Source organism: Anopheles funestus, chromosome 2RL (genome assembly GCF_943734845.2).
Source record: "Anopheles funestus chromosome 2RL, idAnoFuneDA-416_04, whole genome shotgun sequence".
Lineage (NCBI taxonomy): Eukaryota > Metazoa > Arthropoda > Insecta > Diptera > Culicidae > Anopheles > Anopheles funestus.
The window spans coordinates 45,761,963-45,783,331 of record NC_064598.1 but is presented as its reverse complement, the minus strand read 5'-3'; the positions used below and the strand labels follow the sequence as shown (position 1 = coordinate 45,783,331).

Here is a 21,369-nt window from a genome sequence, read left to right as displayed (position 1 = left end):
TCTCTCTTCCTCTCTCTTCATGACTCTAACGACCTCTAAGGTCACGTCGACCATTTCTGGCTTAATAGACTAATTTTTACCACATAGCCGGAGATTCAGTCCTTGTTACAGAGGACGGTTCGGATGGGATTTGAATTGGGCTGTCCTAACTCAGATTGGTGCTCGAATTTGCTTCAGATGATATCTTTGTGACATACAAGAAAAAGTTGTACAAACACAAGTAAAAATCGCAGTTTTGTTAAAGTTCATTTATTGTAGTTTTGTTAATGTTTATCTACAACTTATGTAATGCTTAAACACTATCCGTGAAACATTCTAAACCTTACAAACGTAAAATGTTGGTAATTCTTGCACCGAGGGCATGCACTTGGCCAAAGCAAAACAAAACAATAAAAGACAGGAAGCCATTTACAAAGGAGTTTCATTTACATTCACTCTTAACAAGGCTCTCTAGGTTGGGTGGCAATATAAATCGCACCCAATCGTGTGTGAACAATTGGGAAACCATTTCTTTACACGCGTTTCCGTCACGCTCTTGTGCCAGTTTAGATTTTGGGAAGAATGTGTGCGTTTTTTTTTTCGTTGTTGCTTTTGCCTTTGTTAACGTCTATCATCATTATTATTATGAGCAAAAGTATGAATTGATACGATTAAAAGTTGGTCCAAAAAAAAGGCAAACAGACAGACGTGTCCGTAGATAAACAGCAAAATTAAAGACGGCAACGAATCGAACGTACCCAGGACAGAAGAAGCGAACCCGGGGGTGTTGAACATTCCGGGGGAAAAGGGAGAGTTGGAAAAACAATGAAACGAAAAACAAATTTTCCTGATCAGTCTTTGACACGCGCCTCGTAAAATACACTCCAAGATGAGGATGATGGTATACGGTCGATGACGATGATGATGGTAATGGTGATGATGGTGAAGCTTGAAATGCCGATCACATGCCGCAGAAGTGTTTCCTCTCGAGGGTCGATAGCGCGATTTTTCCAGCCCGCATGATTGCAACTGTCCATCTCCCTCCGCATGCCTCACGGGACCGACCGAACGAGCACCGTCTGTCATTCACTTTCTCCATGCGATTGGATTTTATTTTCCCCGCGGTTTCGTGTAGTATTGCTGCACGCTTCTTCGGTAGCGCCGTGATGACCGTGAAAACTGTGTACCGGAATAGGGTCGCCGGACTGTTCGAGTGGACACGCGCTCGAGCGTTCTTCATCCATACGCCGTGAGATGGATTTTGTACGTGTGCTGTTGTTGTTGTTATTTTTTTTTACTGAGCAGGTTTTTTTATTCACTATGCTTTCTGGAAGAACAGCTTCAACAGCTTAATGACTGGCGCTTCGAACATTAGTGACATTCCGAACGCGATCAGGAACGAGATGACCGCATTACCGAAGAAGGCCGTGATCTGGTGTGATAAAAGCAAACAAAAGAAAGAAAAAATACATGAGCACCCCACATCCAAGCAGGCGGAAAGAATGAGAGATAATGATTATTAGACGATCATGATGACATTCCCCGGGTGATTGGGTGGATGGGAAACAGGTAACCACGAAACAATGGAATTGAAAAGCAATCAATTTTCGGATGGACCGGAAAATTGTATCCCATGCCACCGGTACGCATACAAAATCTCTCTCACACACACACAGACACAGACACATTTTTGTTACGGGGGAAATTTTTGGTTTTGGAGAATAACCAGTACTTACGATGATGACGTGCTGCAGGTGCATTGGTGCTTCGAGCTGGAACGAGGTAGCCATCATAACGACCGGATGGATCAGGTAGGTGCAGTAGGCGAGCCGGCTCAACGGGAAGAAACCTCGATAAGAGAGCAGTCCGTTGACAAAGTTCGAATAGCCCCAGCAGCAGGACAGCGTTATCCACATCAGTGCCAAACCCCAGGCTATGTGGCAGGAAGATTTTCCAATACCAATCCCACCCAGAAAGGGAGAAAAAAAGCAAAGAAAGATGATGGTCAACAATCGATTTATGAACCTATGTACGTGTGAGTGGGTTTTATTCTGAGAACAAAAGCGGCCAGCATGCAGGTAAATAGATTCGACTATTGATTTTTCGCTATCCGCAAAATAAACAACTTTAAATGCGTGTACTACCATCACTACCACTACCACTGACCACTGCTAATAGCAATGTTCCAGTATTTGTTCGTTGTACATCGGAGTAAGTTTCGGCACGCTTGTTTCGCAAAGTACGTTGCTATCGCAACCGTGAACAAACAGTGGTACGAAGCACCATCACCATCATCACCAACCGATTACTTGATTAGTGCAGATGTTACACATGAATAATTCGAGCGCAGTTTAAATTAATGTGATTCCGATTTCCGGGAGGGTAAAATATCGATCGTGCAAGTTTCGATTCCTGGCACGATGCTGAATAGGAGTAGATGTGCCATTTTCTAGGGGCGAATCTTGGGAAGCTTACGAAACTTGGGAATGCGACTTTTGCAACTTTTGTGCAGATTTTTTCATTCTCCCAAAAGTAGGACATTCGATGCTACGGCATACAATGGATTAGTGGGGAGAGAGGGTTTTGGGGAAGTTTTCTTGTCAGCAGTGAATATCAATTAAAACTTTTCCGCACAACAAACCCTCCCCCCCTAGAGACGATGACAATTCTTCCTGTTTGTTTGTTTTGGGCAACAAACGTGCACAAGCAAATAAGAGATCATTTCCAAACAGTGAACAACATAAAACAACGCACAAACCAGACTAGGAGAGTGACTAGTAGCATAAATATGCTGTAGTCGATGCTTAATTAACCAACTCCATGTGAAGATAAATGACAAAACAAAGCGAAAATGGAGTGAAGAAAAGAAAACAAAAAACGCGACACACAAAACTCCATCAAAACTATCCGCCAACGCCATCGTGGTCACATTCAATTAAGACGCTATCGAAACCGAACAACAACAGCTAAAAGCTGAAGAACCATCCCAGGGCCTGCGTATCGCGTGAAAGGTGTCCCAAGTGTTAGTTGCCACTTCAACGGTACTTCGATGATGGTGGTCACGCATTGAAATCCCGACCGTTTTTTTTGTGTTTTTTGAAGGGTATGGAAAGCACCCGGGGAATCCATCGCCGTTTGGAAATCAGGAAATGTGACGGTAATTGTTTTGTCGCTGGTTTCTCCCGAAAAAACTTCACTACAAGTGGCAAGGCCAATTGTGTTTTCTTTTCTATCCCTCTCCCCCCCTCTTCATTCCCCTCCCGCACCACATCACGTTTCTACCCTGTAAATAACCATGCACAGACGTCAAGGTTGTGGTGAGAGCTTTCGTCAGCTTGTCGAAGGCAAATTGAATTCTTTCGCATTGGGTCAATAGCAATTGTGGTCCCGGAGTGGCTTTTGTTTCGAAAATGCGCCGCCGGCATTTGGAAATGGAAATTTATATGGTAGTAACAGTTAGTAAATGGGGCCAGGTGAAGATTTTCTAAATACAAAGAATGAAAAGCTTTCCTCCCCAAAAAAAAAAACCGGATAAAGTTCCCATCTATAACAGCACAGGGCGCATCAACTCGCTTCACTACTGATCTTATTTGAAAGCCCATTTTCTATCACGGCAAAGGGAAAACTCATTTCAATCTTGAATAGTAATGTCTCTGCCTGCTTAGATTGAGTGTAAGCAAACTTTTGCTATCAACCGATGAAATCTAAGCAGCTGTGTCGCATTCGAGAAAAGGAAGCTTTCATTGTGCTTTTATCTTGTTCAATGAATAAGTTTCTTGGATTACAAAACTGGTGAGTGTTTCGGTTCGATGCTAATATTGTATGAAAACAAGTTGATTTAATTAATGAACATTCACTCTAAAAAATCTACATCTTAGTACATTCGTCTTTCAAGAAATATTATCGAAATATATTCGCTTTACAAGTCTACCTAGCGGAAGTAGCTTTCCTTCCAAAGCATTAGGATGATGGAAACTCTCCCTTAGCCGATCTATCAAATAATGACACTCATCGCTAATGACTCCATTTTTTTTATTCACCACACAAAAACACACATACTAGCCCGATTTTTCCAACAGCCGAGAATGAAAGTCATCACTCAGCCGAAGTTCCATCGAACCCTTCAAACCGTTAGTATACCTTCCATATTAAATCTTCAATGTAGAGGGAGAGAAGGAGAAATGGTCAACCGTTGGACAACATTTTGACGAATCAAATCGATCGGAAACGGAAAAGAAGATTCACTTTTTTTCCCTCCGGAACATCTTCCTTTCCACGATTCAAATGGTTTTTGGCTTTCTTTTGCTTAAAATGATTCCCACCCTCTTATCCGCTCGTTCCCACCTCAATCTCCTCGTTTTCCTTCTCCATACCGCTCGCTGCATCTATCGCCTTAATTCGATGAGGGATTCGAAGGTGTACAATTTTGAGCAGCACTTCAATTAGCCGCTCCGGTCACTTTCCTAATGTCGTTCCTACTTGGGGTTTGCCTTTTTTTTTGCTCGTTTACTTTTCCTTCAGTGCTTTTCCCGTCTTTTAGAGGTGGTGGTGGTGGTGGTGGCGTTTTTTTTTATTTTCCATGAGGAAAGCGAAATTGAAATGCAGCGCAACACAGAGTACAGAAATTGGGAAGCAACACCCTAAACTTCCTTTTGCTGCATGGAATAATGAACTGTGTGCGAGGATCGATCGGTAGGGGTGGAAAAAGGAAGTAAAGCTTTAAATTACTTTGGTAGAAAATTTTACCTATCAACCCTCTTCTGCAACAACAAAAAAAGTTCCCTCCCGTCTGTCTGTCTGAGACGTGTATGTGATGGAGGAACTAAAAGACGTCCCCAGCTTACTCCGGATGCACTTCGAAATTGAAGTTGATTTTTTTTTGTTCACATTTCGAACATTCCGCTTTTCCCTACCACTTTTTGGCACAAATCAGTGTCAACAAGATCTTCAGCAGGTTCGGTGTCCACTAATCTTGACTTACGTTTACAGTGTGCTTGAACGAAAGCAGCTATAGACCAGGAAAGGAAAGCTTTTTTTTGGGGGGGGATTTTTTTTTTTGAGGAACCACGCACATTCCGGCTCGAAAGTAATTTCTAGTTTCTATACCGAAAATTTTCTCCATCCCTTTTTCACACCTCCCGAGGGCTTTCCGGCCGTTTTGTTTCCACTCTCCTAATCCCCAATGACTCCCCCCCCCCCCCCACCGGCTCCCTTTCCACCCAGACAGTGTGGGGCGTTTGAAGTGCAAATTATCATCATTTGTATTGCCACTCGTATCCACCGTGCTACAGCTCCACGCTTTTGACTTGTTTCGATGAACCCAAGATGATGATAATGAGCTACCACTGCGGCAGAGTGTCTGCGTCGATTTTGGCATCCAATACCTAGCAAGCGCAACTACTATTCAAACCCCTTTCGCTAGGGATATAGAAGCTATGGCGGGAAATCATTTGCATTTCAATACCCCAAAAGGGGGGAAAAACCGGAGAAAAGTTTCATTAGAACATCCAGCTGAAGTGATGCTGAAATGTACACCGCTACAATGTACGCCCGTCACGCGGTTTGGGTGGCCGCTGTGTAGTTTATCTTCTATTTTATTTTACCTTCCAGTCCTGACACACATCTGGGACCCAGGAAGTGACAGTGTAGAATAACTCGTCGAGAACCAATTGCAACTGCGTTCGTTACCGTTGGCGCTAATTACGTTAGTAAACTTCGCAAAAACGCTCATGTACAATGTTTGTGATAGAGTCGTACTGACAATGTTAACAACGATGTACCTGCCACCGTTTGACATTGTGACAAACTAGTGGATTTAAATTAATTCTCTGCACCGAGAGCACACGGAATCATTCGGCATTGGGTTAGCAACAAACTCATTGTGAATTCATCACAGTCAAATATTTGGGGGCAGGGGTAGAATTAAGCAAGAAAAACAAGACAAATCCTGACTGCTTTTATCCGCTTAACCATAATGGTACGGGGAGACCGCATGGGCTTACACGATGTCTGATTGCGTTGATATAACGAAGGGCGAGAGGAAAAAAAACGGCACAAAGTACAGACAGAAAACAGAAGTTCCAATCGCAACTCCTCATTTCATATGCAGTGTTAAATAAATGATCAGCAATATGGGCACGATATATTTGATGCATTACCATAAATGTGAAAAAAACATAAATTGTCGATTGATGATTGCTTACTACTTGTCAAGGGAATTTATTTATGGCAACGAAAAGCAATCATTATGTTTTAATGGGATTGAAAGCAAAATGTATCCCGAATATTGGTTGAATTCGATTTTTTTTACTATATTTTTGATTTTGTGACTGTGATACAATATTTACCCAATCACAGTACAGATATAAAAATGAGGTGAAAAATACTGTGCTGTTCTGAAAGGTGCATATAAAATATTAATAATAATTTCATTTTACAAACACGAGAAAGTCAATCCTTGTGGGATAAATTCTTTCAGGAAATGGATTTTTTATAGCCTCGTAAAGCTTAAAAATGTACGCTTAAAATGGGTATTGCATAGTTTCAGGCGTAAAACATTAGGTCAAATTAGTACGCAGAGTGAAGTAATGCAATTAGTATCATTTGACGACCAGCTGTCGTTATTATGGCGTTTCTACTCCTTCTCTTTCTGGAACTACGACGACGGGCTTAAGAAAAACCCTTACTATCACCAAACTCAACGGTATATGTATAGGACAACCATAATCTAAACATAATTGGTGGAATTTACTTAGAGTGAGCTAGTATGAGCTGCTAAACCACCAAAACTGTTGATCCATATCAAGAATATTTGATTTAGACAAAATAAACGAAACTCGAACGGATTACTATTAATTGAGAAGACATTACTCATGTTCATATTTACGATAAAATTTGCTGTAATGAGTATTTTGTTGTATTATACTTCTTTTTGTGACCCTCCACAATAATTTTTCTTCGCCATTTCTAGCCATAAATGTATTTACCCGTAGCAAAATAATTAATTCTACCATAATAACACATCTGCAGCCGTGAACGAGTCAGAAAAGACTGGACCGTCATGAGCTAGAGATGTCCAACAACAAAAATATCATTCCGACGTTCAACATTAATTGGAATAATAAGAAAATGCTCAAAAACAATTAAAACCAATTTTTAAAAGCTGTTAATTACTAATTTTGTTTAGTTATTTCATCGAACAAAAGAGTGACTTGTTTAAAACTCAACTATAATTTTGTTATTGGTTTTTTAAAGAATCTCTCTAACTCATCAAACTTACCCGTGTGTCCAACGCTGACATACCAAGCCGTCCAATGCACGCTCAGTTCACCGTTCCAAACGCCAAAGATGAGCGCAATCAAGATCCCTGTCGAAATGGTCCACAGCAGCAGCCTTAGCGGTGGTACAATCCTTGGCGCATTTGGACGACGATGTAGAATGTATCCTGTTATCATGCCTGTTAAATGTAGAAAAAAAAGAATATTTCATTGTGATTAAGCAAAATATCGTTCAAAGAGCGAATCTTGCAACTCACCAACAATGTACGGTCCGATGCGTTGCCACGGTTTGTCATAGAGGATGTCGAAAGATTCGAACGGATCGGCCACCTTGTGTGTGTAGCGATAGTGCAGCGAGAAATAGATCGACAGCAGCCACGAACCGCCCAGGCACAGGAACAGCAAACCGACGGCAAGACGGAAATTTCTACCGTAACGGATCGTATCATAGAGAAAAAGGGAGACCAAAAATAGGTTCAGTCAATCGGCAAGTGCACCCGTTTGGAGTTAAAAAGTGGAGCAATCGCTGTCCATCGTGTTCCAAAAATAGTCACAAAACTCTGCACTAGAAAAGGGGACCAGGTAGCCACATTCCAGCGAGGGGACGATTAGGGTAGACGGAAGGGGTTCCTTACCTGGAGGAAATCATGAGCAGCACGATCGCAATCACGTAGAACTGCATATCGTTCGCCAGGTACCAGGACCAGATCATACACATCTCGGTAAATGGGAACCAGTTGTTAACGTAGAGAATGTTGCGCCACCAGAACCGATCGCACGTAATGTGATCGATGATGCCCGGCGTAAATACGGAGCGATCGTACGTCCATCTGTGCGGAAGGGACAATGGAAATTAATTCATCAGCTTTTGTGAAGCGTCAGACACAAGGTGACCCATTCGGCGCTTTCTCGCAAGTGCAAGCAACACTATCTGGAGCGTGGAGGATCAAGATATTGACCCAGTGCCGTGAAGGGATTAAGACGTGTCGGTTGATGGCCACATTGGATCGTTATTAATCTGTCAAACAAATGCACACAGCCACGCACAGGTGAGAAAAGCACCGAACAACACCAAGCGCAACAAAGGGAACCAAAAACCTACTTTAGGATGATTTCGTTCGTCACTATCGTAACCCAGTAGACAGGAGTTAGCCGCAGGTAACGGTATAAGATCGAAAGGCCAACTTTACGCGATGCTCCCCCGAGGGTTGTATCACGGCTTGCAGGAGTGTTTCGGTTCCCGCCAGTAGTAGAACCGTTGCATTCCTCAACGTTTACACTTTTGGAGGCCGGTTGGCCAGATTTGGTGACCGATTTCAAATAAAGGTACACGATCAATAGACCGCTGATGAAAAAGAACGTATCGACCGAGAAGCTTGCGTTGCCGACGAGCTGATACAGGAACGAACGTTCCGCAATCTTTCTTCCGAACTGAAATGACACGCGCAGAGCGCAGTTAGACGGATGCGTTTTGATCTAGAGTCCAGAGTTCCTGAAACAAATCTTACCCGATTTTCGGAAACTGCAAACAGTTGCAAGTACGTATGCACGAGCACGGTCCAGAGCAGGGAGTAGAGCCGCAATCCATGGACACACGTCAGTGAATCCTACCAATACGGGGAGAAAGACTTAATTTAATGGTTAACTTCAAAAAGGGACAGAAATGGAATGTTGACCGCTTTTCAATCGATTACGAAAATGGGGGGGGGGGAAGAGGAACGGGACCAATGCTTCCGAGATAGTAGCTGATAGCGCCCGAGGGAATCATTTATATTCGGAAAACAACGATTCATTGACCGGGGTAGTAGTGGTGATACATTCGATTGATTGCTTTTTTTTTGGGGTGGAGGTAGGAACAAAATCGTTTTTATCGAAATAGACCATCTGTCCGAAGTCCCTACATTACGTTTGCCACACTGCTCGAGATGCCCGGATGATTTGTAACGCTATGCAAATGGAAGGAAAGTGAGACCACATAATCCCTTTCCCATTTTCCTTCCTCCAATTCGATTCCAAGAACTCAACCTCATGGGTCAGAATTAATGACCATTCGGTTTGCAACGTTGTGGACGTAAAATCACGCAAATCAAACATTCGATACGATGTTTACTGAGAACGAAATGTAAAATTTAAATCATACTAATCCCTGCGAATGATGCTATCAAACGACCGTTGGACGGTGGAACAAGTTGCTGATGCCTGATGCTCAATTCGTCTCTGCCTGCCTCAATGTTCCTGTAATGCGGTACGTCAATAAGAATGCATTGTGACTGGATTTACTTCCGAGCACTTCGAAGTTCAATTATCCATCCCGGGCACCGTAGCCTGGAATCGTTTCTTTTTAACTGCCTGGCCCGTAATGGAATTAGCATTCACCGAATCACATTCATGCGTTGGCATTCGCAGGGTCCGGGCTTCTTCTTCACCGTTCCCTTTGGGGGGTCATAAAAGGGGGGCCAATCTTTGTCGGCTGTTGTATGGTTATGGATGGTACCTTTGGTAGCAAAACTTTTCTCCTATTTTATCCCATTTGAATGACAGCAAAGCAACATCGCTTTCGTCTTACCTCGCTTGCACGTTCCACCGACAGGATCGAGGCCGCATTCGGTCCCACATCGAAACAGCTCAGGATGTCGTGCATGGTAACTGAATAGAGGAAAGCAAAAAAAACACGAAGAAGGTATGAAATATGCAGCGGTAAGTAACAGAAGTTCAGGACCGAACGGTACACCATGTAAGGTTCATTGTAACCTTTTGCCGGTGGGGTTCAAAGGTAACGAAGGAAACAGTGATGGTTGTATGTTTTTGGTGGAGTTTGGATTGTAAAATGAAAAAAAAAGATGTATTTAATTGCAAAAGGAAAAATGGATTGTAAGAGGAAAAGAGTTGGATTTATGTTGGAGGAAAATTGGGTTAAGTTTAATGTCAAACTTTATTAGGTTTTTTAGGGCAAATGATAAAGTTGTAATTAATTTTCATTCATTCAACATCATTTTATAAGTCATTTCAAATTTGAAATCATGTCCCACAAGTTCCTTAACACATTCTAGTTCAACTTGAAAATAGTGCAAAAATTACTCCAACTTAAAAGCTTCATGAAAGGGAGCTTTATAGGGGTGTTCAATCGAAGTGAACCAACCTGGACAAATTTCACGTTTAAATGAAACACGTAAAGATAGATTTGCGGATCTTTCTTACTGTTTCAAGCCTGTGCAAATTGAAATTGTTTCTATAGAAAGGTTTCGCAATGTTGAAAAAGCATTTAATAGAAGCGATCACACCTTGCTAAAGTGCTATAGACGAGAACTTTTACATCTAAATGTTCCACTTCAACTTGAAAAGAATCCCGAAAAGGGGAAAATTTAAACCATTTCTTCTCCTACAAAAATCTGTAATGTAGCCGACATGATTTTATTACAATATCATAATTTAAAATTTTACTTTTCTATTAAAAATTGCACAAAATAAAAATTATCTAAAAATAACTTTAAAGCAATATTTTATCAATTATAATAAAGTTATGTAATAAATATTATTTAATTTAAAATTGAAACATCTAACACACAGTGACCATCACTGTGCCAGTCCCATACCCTTACGCACAATCCAGATCGATCGATCCTTGTAACAGTAGTAGTAGTACCAGCACTTACAGCGTGTTTCCTTGCGGTCCTTGTACATCCCGTCCGTTGCCGGCGGAGCCTGCTGTCCATTACCACCCGACACATTGTTATTACTTTCCACATTGATTTTGTGCATCTCGAGCGCATCTCCCATCCGACCACCGTCTGCAACACCACGCTCACGCTTGATATGATGCCCATCGACGCCCGCCACGGACGAGTCGAGCACTTTCTTCGGCCATCCTCTCGCCTTCGGTTTACCCTCCGTACCGGTGCCGCAGGACGCGTACGCTATGAACGCGCTCAGCACCGTCAGGACCGTGCTGAAAATAGGCAACTTAATTATTAATGAAATTTATTACTCCTTTAGCACCGTTCACCAACGCTTCCGGGGACACAGTCCGGTCTACGTCCATTTCATGGGCACGCAAAAACCAAAACCCGTCTCGCGTTGGTTCCCCTGCCCCTTCAGGCCACCCGCTGGGATATTAATAGACATTGAAAGGAACAATAAAACAACGTACAACAGTGCAAACACTTTCGGATCGCTCCACAGATTGTAGCTGCCAGGGACGGGTCGTACGTGCTGGATGGTAAGAGCAGTCGAAGGACTCCCGTCCGGTAATGGTGTGGCCGCTACCACCACATTCGACGTGCTATTGTTTAACAGATTCAGCATCGGATCGCTACGCAGCAGCTCGGTGATGTCCTCTACCGTGCAGGACTTGGGCAAACATTGTCCCAGCAGGATCGAGCTGGACTGAAACGAAAAGTAAATAATTGGGCCACACATTTTAAACCACGGGGGAGGATGAGCCACATGTGCCACAAACACAGCGACGAAGATGGTTTACCTGTGTCGAGAGCAAGCGTTCCAGTTGGACGGATATTTTAGCGACGAAAAATCGCATCTCAAGATGCCGCGCACCGGGAGGCATTGGAGTAAGCCGAAGGACGCGATTAACCTCGTCACAGAATGTTAGCGAACCCATCCAAAACTCGTTGCCAAAAAAGTACTGTCCACCGTACCGGCCACTCGAATCGCTTGCTGTGGAAGAGGAGTAGAGAAATATGTTAATTTTTTTAATAATTTAATGAGATAACCAAACTCAAGGGTTTTAAGTTTAAGTGACGAACATTTCAGAGCAAAAAGTGAAGTAGGAAAATTAGTGATTTAAGTGGAATCTTCCCAGCCTTATTGAGCTTTTAAAAAAGTGAATAAGATTCTAAACAGAGCTTTCTCAATTTACACACTTATTTTTATACAGAAACTTTATATACGCTAAATTCAAATTTGCAGAATATAAAAAAAAACTGTAAAATTCCGCATCTACTTTTTTACCAGCCATGTGGAACATTTCGCTGAACTGATCCGCTAAGTAATGGCAAGAAATTCCTCTGTGCTCAGAATGAACCAGAACTGAGATCATATCATCAGAAAAAACGGTGTGATGCGGCCAACAACAACAAGATTTGCTCATTCAAACTGGGCCGTTAGAAGGTTTCTACATACAAATTGATTCGCCACTCAAAACGATATTTGACACCAGTGCTTTACACATTTCATTTCAACTTGAAAAAAATCTAAAAATGGTCGCAACTTTCTCACACGAACTCGAAAACTCTGAAGTAGTGTGAAAACAAAATACTCTCGAAAATGAGAATAAATCAACGGAAATTAAAATATACATTTATTTTCCAATAAAAAAAGAAAATAAGGCTTAATAGCAAAAAAAACTAGACAAATACAAGCCTGCAATAATTTCATGTCCAAATTAATTAAACTGCTTACAAAAACAGCAAGCCCGCAAGCCTGAATAAAATCTGGAATAGACCATGTCACCCATTTAAATATCCATCGAACAAATCGTCCATAAAGTCGAATTGAAAAGTCATATTTTTCCTGAGAGATCCCTCAAGTACACCGAAAGTTATAGATTATCCAGTTCCCCGTAGCAAGGACTAATTATCTGGCTGGGTAGATAACAATCAGCCATTTTATGATATGCCCGAAAGCGAAATAAACTGCAATATAAAAACAAAACACTCTCAAAAACTAATTACCAACTTCATTAAATATCTTTTGTTTCTAAAAATCAAACTCATTTCGCATTTCCAACTTTTACCATCATTTAAACGTAAAATGTGGACAACGCATACCGTTTTAATAAACACGTCCAATAAGCTGACATGCGTCAATATATACAGATTGAGTGCAAAAAAACAACATTTAAATAAACTCAGAGATTGAGCCGTGCAGCAACTCCGATCGATTAGTAATTTAATTTTGCCCCTCCATTCACTGGCTGTTGAAGCAAATTATTGTTTAGCGAATTAACACCTATCACAACCATCACATTATCATTAGTTATCATGTTGTTTATGAGTGAACAAATATACGCGGCAACGCCAAGGCTTTAACACCCGGCACACACGCCGCTCCCGAAGCGTTAAAACAACCGTTCAGCTAATTGATGTTCGACCAATTTCGCTCACGCGCGGTACCGTTCTCAATGTTGCCGGTGCATTTATTATTACCGATTTTTTTTCCCCGGCCACTGCCCCGCATCGCATCGCACGGGCAAACCACCCATTGACCATTGTCTGGTACGGTTGGGTTTCAGATAGCAGATGATTGCACAAGCCCGTACACAATGTTCTATATTAGTGCTGCCGGCACTAAAAGGGCATCATGTCGGATCGCGACGCGTATAACCGTACTCATCGCACATAACGCTTGTCACACGCAAAAAAACGGAGTCACCTACGAGACATCGTACCACGTTGATGTGAGCATGAAACCAACAATAGCATATGCTTCGAATAAATAGCGCACCACTATATAGTCTTAGAATCATGGGGCACAAAAAAAATCAACACCCCTTTTGGGGGGCAGAGTTGCGAGCGATCCGAAAGAAATGGAGGTAACAACAGGCAAACAAAAAAAAAGAAAAAACAAAATCCGTACAAATGAAGCCACCGGTGCGTAACTGTGTACCAATTATTACCGCTTTTAAACGCGAAAAAAGGCATTACAGAAAGAACACCCGATCCACAGACGGGAGTGAAACAACAGGGAAAAAAACGCTCGATGCATACGAGGTGCTGAAAGGTGTGCATTACCTCATCATGCGACTTTATACACGGCAAGAATGCTACACTGAACGAGACAGTTACAAAATGGGGAGGGTTGAAGGAAAAAAAATGGAAACTGTGAAAAATCCCTACCAAGCATGTTCTCAGACCGAACGGGCCAACAATGGTTCAGAATTTTTCGCGCCATACCAAACCACCACCCCAAAAAAAAGGCACCCCATCCGACCAATTTTACATCCCGATCAATCGCAACCCTAATTGGGCCCAGGCACCTCAAAAACCCGCCACTCTACGAACCGGCATTTATGGGTCTTCTAGCTGGACCAAGACAAAATCGGTGCTTTCTCATTAGACTGCCGGTATGCGCTGTTGTTACCGCTAAGCGCTTGGCTTTTTGGGGTGTGTTTTTTTTGGGTTCTTTCTTCTTCGGCCGCATCTTGGCACATAGATGAAACCGTTACCACTAATCTCCATGTCGAAGTTGGTCGAATTTAAACAAAAAATGAGAACAATCGTACGAATAAAGGGAGAATTTTCTTTTAATTGTATTCCGAGAGTTCGGTGGTCGGTTAATTTATAAAGCAAAAAAAAAAGAAAACACAATAAAGCTTCGATAAATTTATCTGCAATCGGATTCAATTGTGGCAAATTTTTTGTAACCTTCACTGCCACCACCTTCACTGCAAAGACAGATGCAGCAATAAAGAGTTTAATATGCGATTTGTTGTTCTTCTCTTTCCTCACCTAGTTACACACCTTAAGCACGTTTTGATTATTAACTGTGGTGGGAAAAAAGTAGAACTTCATGACCTACATGCTAAATAATTGATCTTTTTTGTCCTGAACTTATGATCGCTAGCTTGTCCGGTCCGGATGAATCAGCAAAGAAAGTCTGCCCTGGTAATGTAACACAACATAATAAAGTGTACGATCATGGTGTTTAATGCAATTTGCATAGGTAAAATCATGTTCTTGATTAATAAATAGTGTTGCTAATTTACTGTTACATCCTCTTTATGGAGCTAAAACAGCACAGGAGAACTGGGACTTGTCCATTCTGGCCTTCAATGAGCTTATTTATCTGTACTATGGACTTTCAAATACAACTTGCGGAGTAGCGGTTTAGATGAGATGTGGTATCGATTCTGTCATATGAAAACTGACAACGCTATCACTAAACGTTCCTTTGCCTATATAAAAGGGGAAATACAGTAAGGATTTTTATTTTTCAGCATTTTCCTAACGCTTTTTCTTAATGCTTAAGATTTCAAGAACATCTGCTGGAAATGGCAAATAAATTAATCAACAATTAATAAAACTATTAACCAACAAGTAAATGCATTGCCATTTTTCTCAAAAACACGTTTTCCGAAATTGGTACTCAAAATTTATCGGAGAATTGTGAACCGATTGACTTGAATTTTGCACCAGATATTATTTACAGAAATTATGAGTTCTTGCCATAGTTTCCCTTTTTTCAAAGTGATTTATCTTTGTTTTATGCACAAAATGGTGTGAAATTGGCGATCAAAATAAACTTTATTAGCAAAATAAGCTTATAGATTGAAAATTTCAAAATGTACTTTGGAAAATACTAGACGAATTAGTATCTAAAATATTCCTCAAATTTTAAATATTGATGTTTTACACGACGGCTATCAAATCCGTCTTCCCCTAACAACGACTGACTATACGGCTACGTGGTAAAATAAGTCTAGTAAGCCAGAAATGGCCGGGCAAGCCAAAAAGAGAGAGAGAGAGAAACATTAAAATGGACAAGCTAATCAAATTATGAGGAAAAATTTCTAAAATAATGTCAAAAACTATCTGTTTCTGAATGTCCTGACCTTCTGAATGTATATCCCCCCCTAAGTTTTTTTTTTTTGCTCGGTTAGAACCGCCTGGCCGTATCAACACTTATTTTACCACGAAACAGGATGGTCAGTCCATGCTGCGGGGAGACGATCCGGATGGGATTTAAACCCCAGTTCTGCCGTGTAAGCCGGCGCCGTTTATCACATATACCACCAGCCACTATCCCCCCATAAGTTACTTCTATAAACTTTCGTTAGTGGACGCAATGACCTAACTGGAGTAAAGATTTACTGGATTTTAGCCTTTGGTATGTTTAATTAATATGTAATATAATTTACTACATTAGGGCATGTGATAAACGGCGCCAGTCCACACGGCAAGACCGGGTTCAAATCCCATCCGGACCGTTCACCCGTAGCAAGGACTGGTAAAATAAGTCTAATAAACCAGAAATGGCCGGCGTGACCTGTAAGGTCGTTAAAGCCAAGAAGAGAGAAAATTTACTACATTGGAGCACCTATTATACGGGTACCTTTTATCCGGGTGTCCCATTATCCGTGCAGCTCAGAAATGACAATTCCAAAGGCGAATTGGCATATTAACTGCACAGCCGATGATTGCAAGAAATAAAAGCCTCAATAGGGAATGATCCAATTTGCTCAAGTTCAACCAAACAGAACAGATTTAAATCCACCAGAGCCAGATTTAAAAAATCCACGCGTTACACCTTAAACACTAATATTTATCAATGAAAACAGTTGTGCTTATTATTCATGATTTTCTTTTGCCCGGCCAATGGTGAGTACCGATGAGCACGGATAACAGACTGTAAACCATGATGTCCATTAACATACTGAAAGCTCGTTACAAGGGTTTCGAGTTAAAATAGTAAAGTAAGTACGATTTCTGGATTTTCAACAAATTTATCTGCAATATTTTGAAATATTCTTATGTGAAATGGTGCTCATTTTCTGGATTTGTTTCAAAATTAATTTGAGTCTATAGAATACACTATATAGACTGTACACTGAAAAGCTTTGAAAGTGTGTGAATTAGAAAGCTTTGTCCAGAATCGATTTTATGAGCTCACAAAAGCTTGAGAAAGGTAGTGAAATTCCACAATTAAATTTATATATTCCAGTTTAACTTGAAACGAATCCAGAAAAGAACTGACTACTCAGCTACTTGCTAAAAATATATCTAGTAATCCAGACATGGTCGGCATGACCTTAAAGCCAAGAAGAGAGAGAGAAATGAATTAAGCTTTACCACTTGACCTCGAAAACCCTGTGAATGGGCTACAAAACACAGTATACCTACGCGCACTTCTAAAAACTTTTTGTTTTAAAACGATATTCCAAAACAAGAGTTTCCTATCATCTGAAGTCTATTAAAAGTAGGTTACTGTACAAAACGGCATAATGTTTCTGATCTAACACAGCCAATAGAGTGCTTCTACAAGATGAGCACAGCACAGAGAAGTCAACCGAAAGGCTGTTTTCCAATCGGGTTTGCTCCGTCAGATTCATTAATTAGAACAAACCTTCCGCCGCCTTATTGTTAATGCACCATCGATCATTTCTCATTTAGTTTCCCGTTTCCCTGCAAACAATCTCACACTCCTGCTAAGACTACGCTACTCACCATTGAATGAAGCAAGCGGTAAAACCATAATTACTCATACCATAATTAGCCCTTTTTTACTTCATTCTTCTACCAAACTGACATATGCTGTTGGGGGGTGCTTTCAATCGCTCACCCACCACCCGGTGCTTGAACAACCGCACATCCCATTTGACTGATCGAGTCCCATTTTGTGTGATTCAAAATAATTTATTTTGCAATAGATCGCTCCCATACATGACAGGGAGACAACGGATACGACACTGTTGATAAATAACGACAACGATGACGAACCGGGCAAAGGAATTTCAATCGACGAATACCTTTTTCCAGGCTTCTTCTAGGCCCTAGTCAGTTGGCTCTATCAATCACTGCCCGTTTGCTTCACGACGGTATCCATTCGGTGGCTAAACATAATAAATTGGCCGCATAATATGTGCACATATTGGTACCACTTCACCGTATGACTGGCCGTTTTAAAATACGCTCGAGGAAAGATTATGAAATGTGTGACAACAAAACTGTATGGCGAAAGCATGTTCAACTCAATCACTACACAATTTCAGCGATATTCAACTGATTATGATGCTTCATGCATCTGTGAGATAACAATTTATTTCTTCGATGATCCTTTGCATTGATCTTTCTAGTAGCAAATATTGCAACCTTCACCGTTTGCTGGGAAAACCTCGATTATATAATTATTGTACGATCCAACTCGGGGTACTTACCCTTCAATGCCCAGCCACGCTGTCGGCGCAGATCGCGCAAGTACAGCCCAATATGGGCCGCACACTGCTCACCAACACGGCCCTTCAGCTCGAGGATGTTCCAGTTGCCATGATCGAAGAGGCTGGTAAACAGCTGGAACAAAGTTTCCTCCGGCAGCCCCAATTCTGCGCGGTGTGCGATCAGGGCCGCCACATTACCGGGCGCATACGCCACCGCTGCCGAGGAAGATGACCACGACGTATCGTCAGCCTGCTGCATCACCATCCGACCGGTTCCCAAGGACCGGTTCGAATGGGACTTTCTGGGCAGCGTTCCCGTTTCCGGGTGTGGCGATATTTTCGCTTTCCGTTTCGCCACTCGGAACACATTGTCGGTGTATTTGTATACCGGCGGTAAACCTCCGGTCCGTACCGTGGACGTTTCGTAGCTTGGCAGTACGAGATCGGCTTGGGTCGGATCTAACCGATCGATCGTGGTGGAAACCGATTCTCGCTGCTGCACATGCTCGTTACCATTCGCGGGCGGGCGAGATGCAACATTACGATCACCTGCCGTTAAATCTCTAACCGATGGAGGCAATTGCGTGTTGTACGTTGCGTAAGTTTGTCTACCACCCAAGCCCGGAAATGGCGACAAACGTTCGTCGATCTTACGCTCCTGGGCACATTTTGCTAGCTGCAGCTGCACCAACAGCAACCACGCCACCACCAAGATACGACGTTCACGTAACCGAGCGATCCGGATTGGAACGGTTACCATTGCAGCAGTACTGGGGTTGGTGTTGAGGGTACGATATCCACAGCCACACGCGTTACAGAACGACACACTAGCGAGACTGGTTCCATTCACTGTTTTGATACCGTGATGCCGTATTAATCCTTGACCGAAACTAAGTACACTGAACCAAACCGCCACTTGCAACAATATTCAGGCGTTTCAAAGAATTCTTTCTTCCCAAAAACCTTCCTTTTTTACACAATTATTCTATTCACGACACTCGTCTTATTCCTCAAAAACACCACACAACGGCAGGGTAACAATGACCAAAGTTGCCATTAGTTTGGCAAACTGCAGCAAATCGATACACGGCACCGTTCACCAACATCGGGCCGGTTATACTAACACTGTCCGTCTGATGTCCTGTTCGAGTGAAAGTGATTCCAAGACTGCATGCACCAACTGCAAACTGCAGTTGATGACCGGGATCAAAGCTTAGCACTCGATATTAACGGTGGTGGTGGTGGTGATCGTCTAATGCTGCAACCTCGTTCGGGTACTTGCACGGCAGCTTGCTGTACCAAGCCATCGATGGCTTACGTCTTGGCGTGTGTATTTTGTTTCTGCTGCGTTTTTTTTTTAGTTAGTGACTTTTTACGATTTTGACTTGGCGCTTACTTGGAAACTTGGAGACTTCTGCTACTCGGGCAAAAGTAACGGAGCGTTGGTGGCCGGTGCGTGTCCAGGTGCGCGCCGGACGTAGGTTGCGGGTTTGATTCGTTTGGTTGGTTCGTGCCGAGGTGCAATTGCAATTCGCCTGCAACTAGTGCTTAGTGCAGCAAGATGCCCGAACCACGCAAAAGGGAGAGCACTATAGGTGTAAGCTTACCTCTTTCGATGATCTAACACTGGGGAGCTTTTTTTTTTGGTTTTCCTATGGCTGCTGGTAAGAGTGGGAATTGGTTGACCCTCTGGGAAAGGGAACGCTAGACGAAAGATATGTTTGTTTATATTTGCTTAAAGAAAGCATGCAAATGTTACTATCTGCCTCTGGGTGGGGGTAAATTTTTCAGACCCGGATTTTAAAAACATTCGATGCAACACACGTGACTAGTAGCTAATTGGACGACTATGACAAACATGACAGGAAATGAAGTGTTTTTCGCTAGTAAAAAAAAAAACAAGATTGATTAGCAATTGGTATACTGCTGTATCTTTACATCTGCCAGCTTCTCGCTTGCTATGTAAAATTGTGGCTCACTTTCAAAACAAGTTCTACCAAACGATTAGCGCTTACATTCCATACAATGTCATAAGCGGCCGTGTGGAAATAAAATCTAGTTTTGATTTGAACAGCCTAATTATCAACAATTGAATAGTGTACAATTTTGAAACATCTATCCATTGCCACACGGACCTCATGATCGCTATCAGCCGACCTACTGCTGATGATGATCGTCCGTGCCTTCGCCATTCAACGGGTCCAACTTCTCGCGTCGCTAGCTCTAGTGACTAAGGTCCAGGCATTCTACTAAGCCTCACATTGCAAAGGTGTGCATTGAAACTTGCACTTTCATGAAACTACCACCAATGGGCAGTCAGGCTACCGTTGAACTGCTCTAGAATGCAACAGCTCACTGGAGTGCTTTCGTGAGTGACCACCAGCCGAACAATGTGCAAACCGATGCGTGCCAGGTGAAAGACACCTCTTCAGCCCGGCGGGACCGGGTACTACGCCTTTCTGGTGAACGCCTGACCATTTGCTAGCTCCAACATTACACCACGAGCTATGGCATAATATGGCGCCGCAATGTACGGTGGCATGAGGCTTTGCCTCGTTTCGTGGTTCTTTGCCTGCCCGCCCCGAAAGGATCGAGTGCATTTTCATATCGCAAAACTCATGCAGTATGATGCAGTCGGATGACTAGGCAATCATCAGCCAAGTGTGGGACCATAAGCATAAAAAAAACACTACCCCCTTCTACCGCGACTCCATCGTGCTGGATAATGTGTTTTGTGTGTAGTGTGAGTGTGCCGTATTAAATAACCGATCGATTAAACAAAACAGGTTCCAGCCGTTTAGTGCACATTAGCTTCGCACTGGTACAGTGCGAAAAAGTGATCCCCGGGTATCGAAATGGACTATGCAAAACTAGCGATCAGCATCGTACTACTAGTGAAAAAGAAAAAAAACTTTCGACCGGATCATCTCCTATCCGGTAAGTGAGTAAACAATTATGATTTTTTCTTTACACCCGGAAGTTTGATTGCAAAAGCAGCAATCGCGGGGAAAAAAACTTCGAATCAACACCTTCGGCATAAAATTGCGGAACAGGAAATGTTTTAGTAGTACCGAAACTACTTACCCTACCTCAATAACTGTCAACTGTCATCCACCGTTTGCTTTCTAATGACGTTTAATGACGTTTCGAATGGCGCAATTGTCTTGATTGCACACGTGCCGTTTCTGTTTTGTTTGCAGTATATATGTCAGCTGTCAAACGCCG

The 21,369-nt window shown here is 42.2% G+C and overlaps 2 protein-coding genes across 2 annotated transcripts in view; one reads left to right on the top strand and one right to left on the bottom strand.

Annotated features, from left to right (window-relative positions):
* The window catches only part of LOC125762387 (neurogenic locus notch homolog protein 1-like), a 169,927-nt gene that overhangs the window by 6,577 nt on the left and 141,981 nt on the right, over positions 1-21,369 (top strand). The gene's annotated exons all lie outside the window — the stretch shown is intronic.
* Positions 234-20,575, bottom strand: LOC125762379 (uncharacterized). The gene is made up of 12 exons (XM_049424403.1): positions 18,145-20,575; positions 11,734-11,927; positions 11,404-11,639; positions 10,910-11,202; positions 9,823-9,902; positions 8,765-8,863; positions 8,359-8,687; positions 7,892-8,086; positions 7,514-7,683; positions 7,259-7,435; positions 1,716-1,912; positions 234-1,411 (listed from the first exon to the last, which is right to left on the bottom strand). Exons 1-12 carry the CDS (start codon positions 18,902-18,904, stop codon positions 1,298-1,300), a joined length of 2,844 nt encoding a protein of 947 aa, XP_049280360.1. The 5' UTR covers positions 18,905-20,575; the 3' UTR covers positions 234-1,297.

What these genes read in the sequence shown, in the direction of transcription:
- LOC125762379 (XM_049424403.1), bottom strand. Translation starts at nt 18,904, where the DNA reads ATGGTAACCGTTCCAATCCGGATCGCTCGGTTACGTGAACGTCGTATC. An exon ending in CGGTGGAACGTGCAAGCGAG is followed by an intron (nt 8,864 to 9,822) that starts GTAAGACGAAAG and finishes CCGTATTGGTAG; the next exon opens with GATTCACTGACGTGTGTCCA. An exon ending in TTGCAGTTTCCGAAAATCGG is followed by an intron (nt 8,688 to 8,764) that starts GTAAGATTTGTT and finishes GTGTCATTTCAG; the next exon opens with TTCGGAAGAAAGATTGCGGA.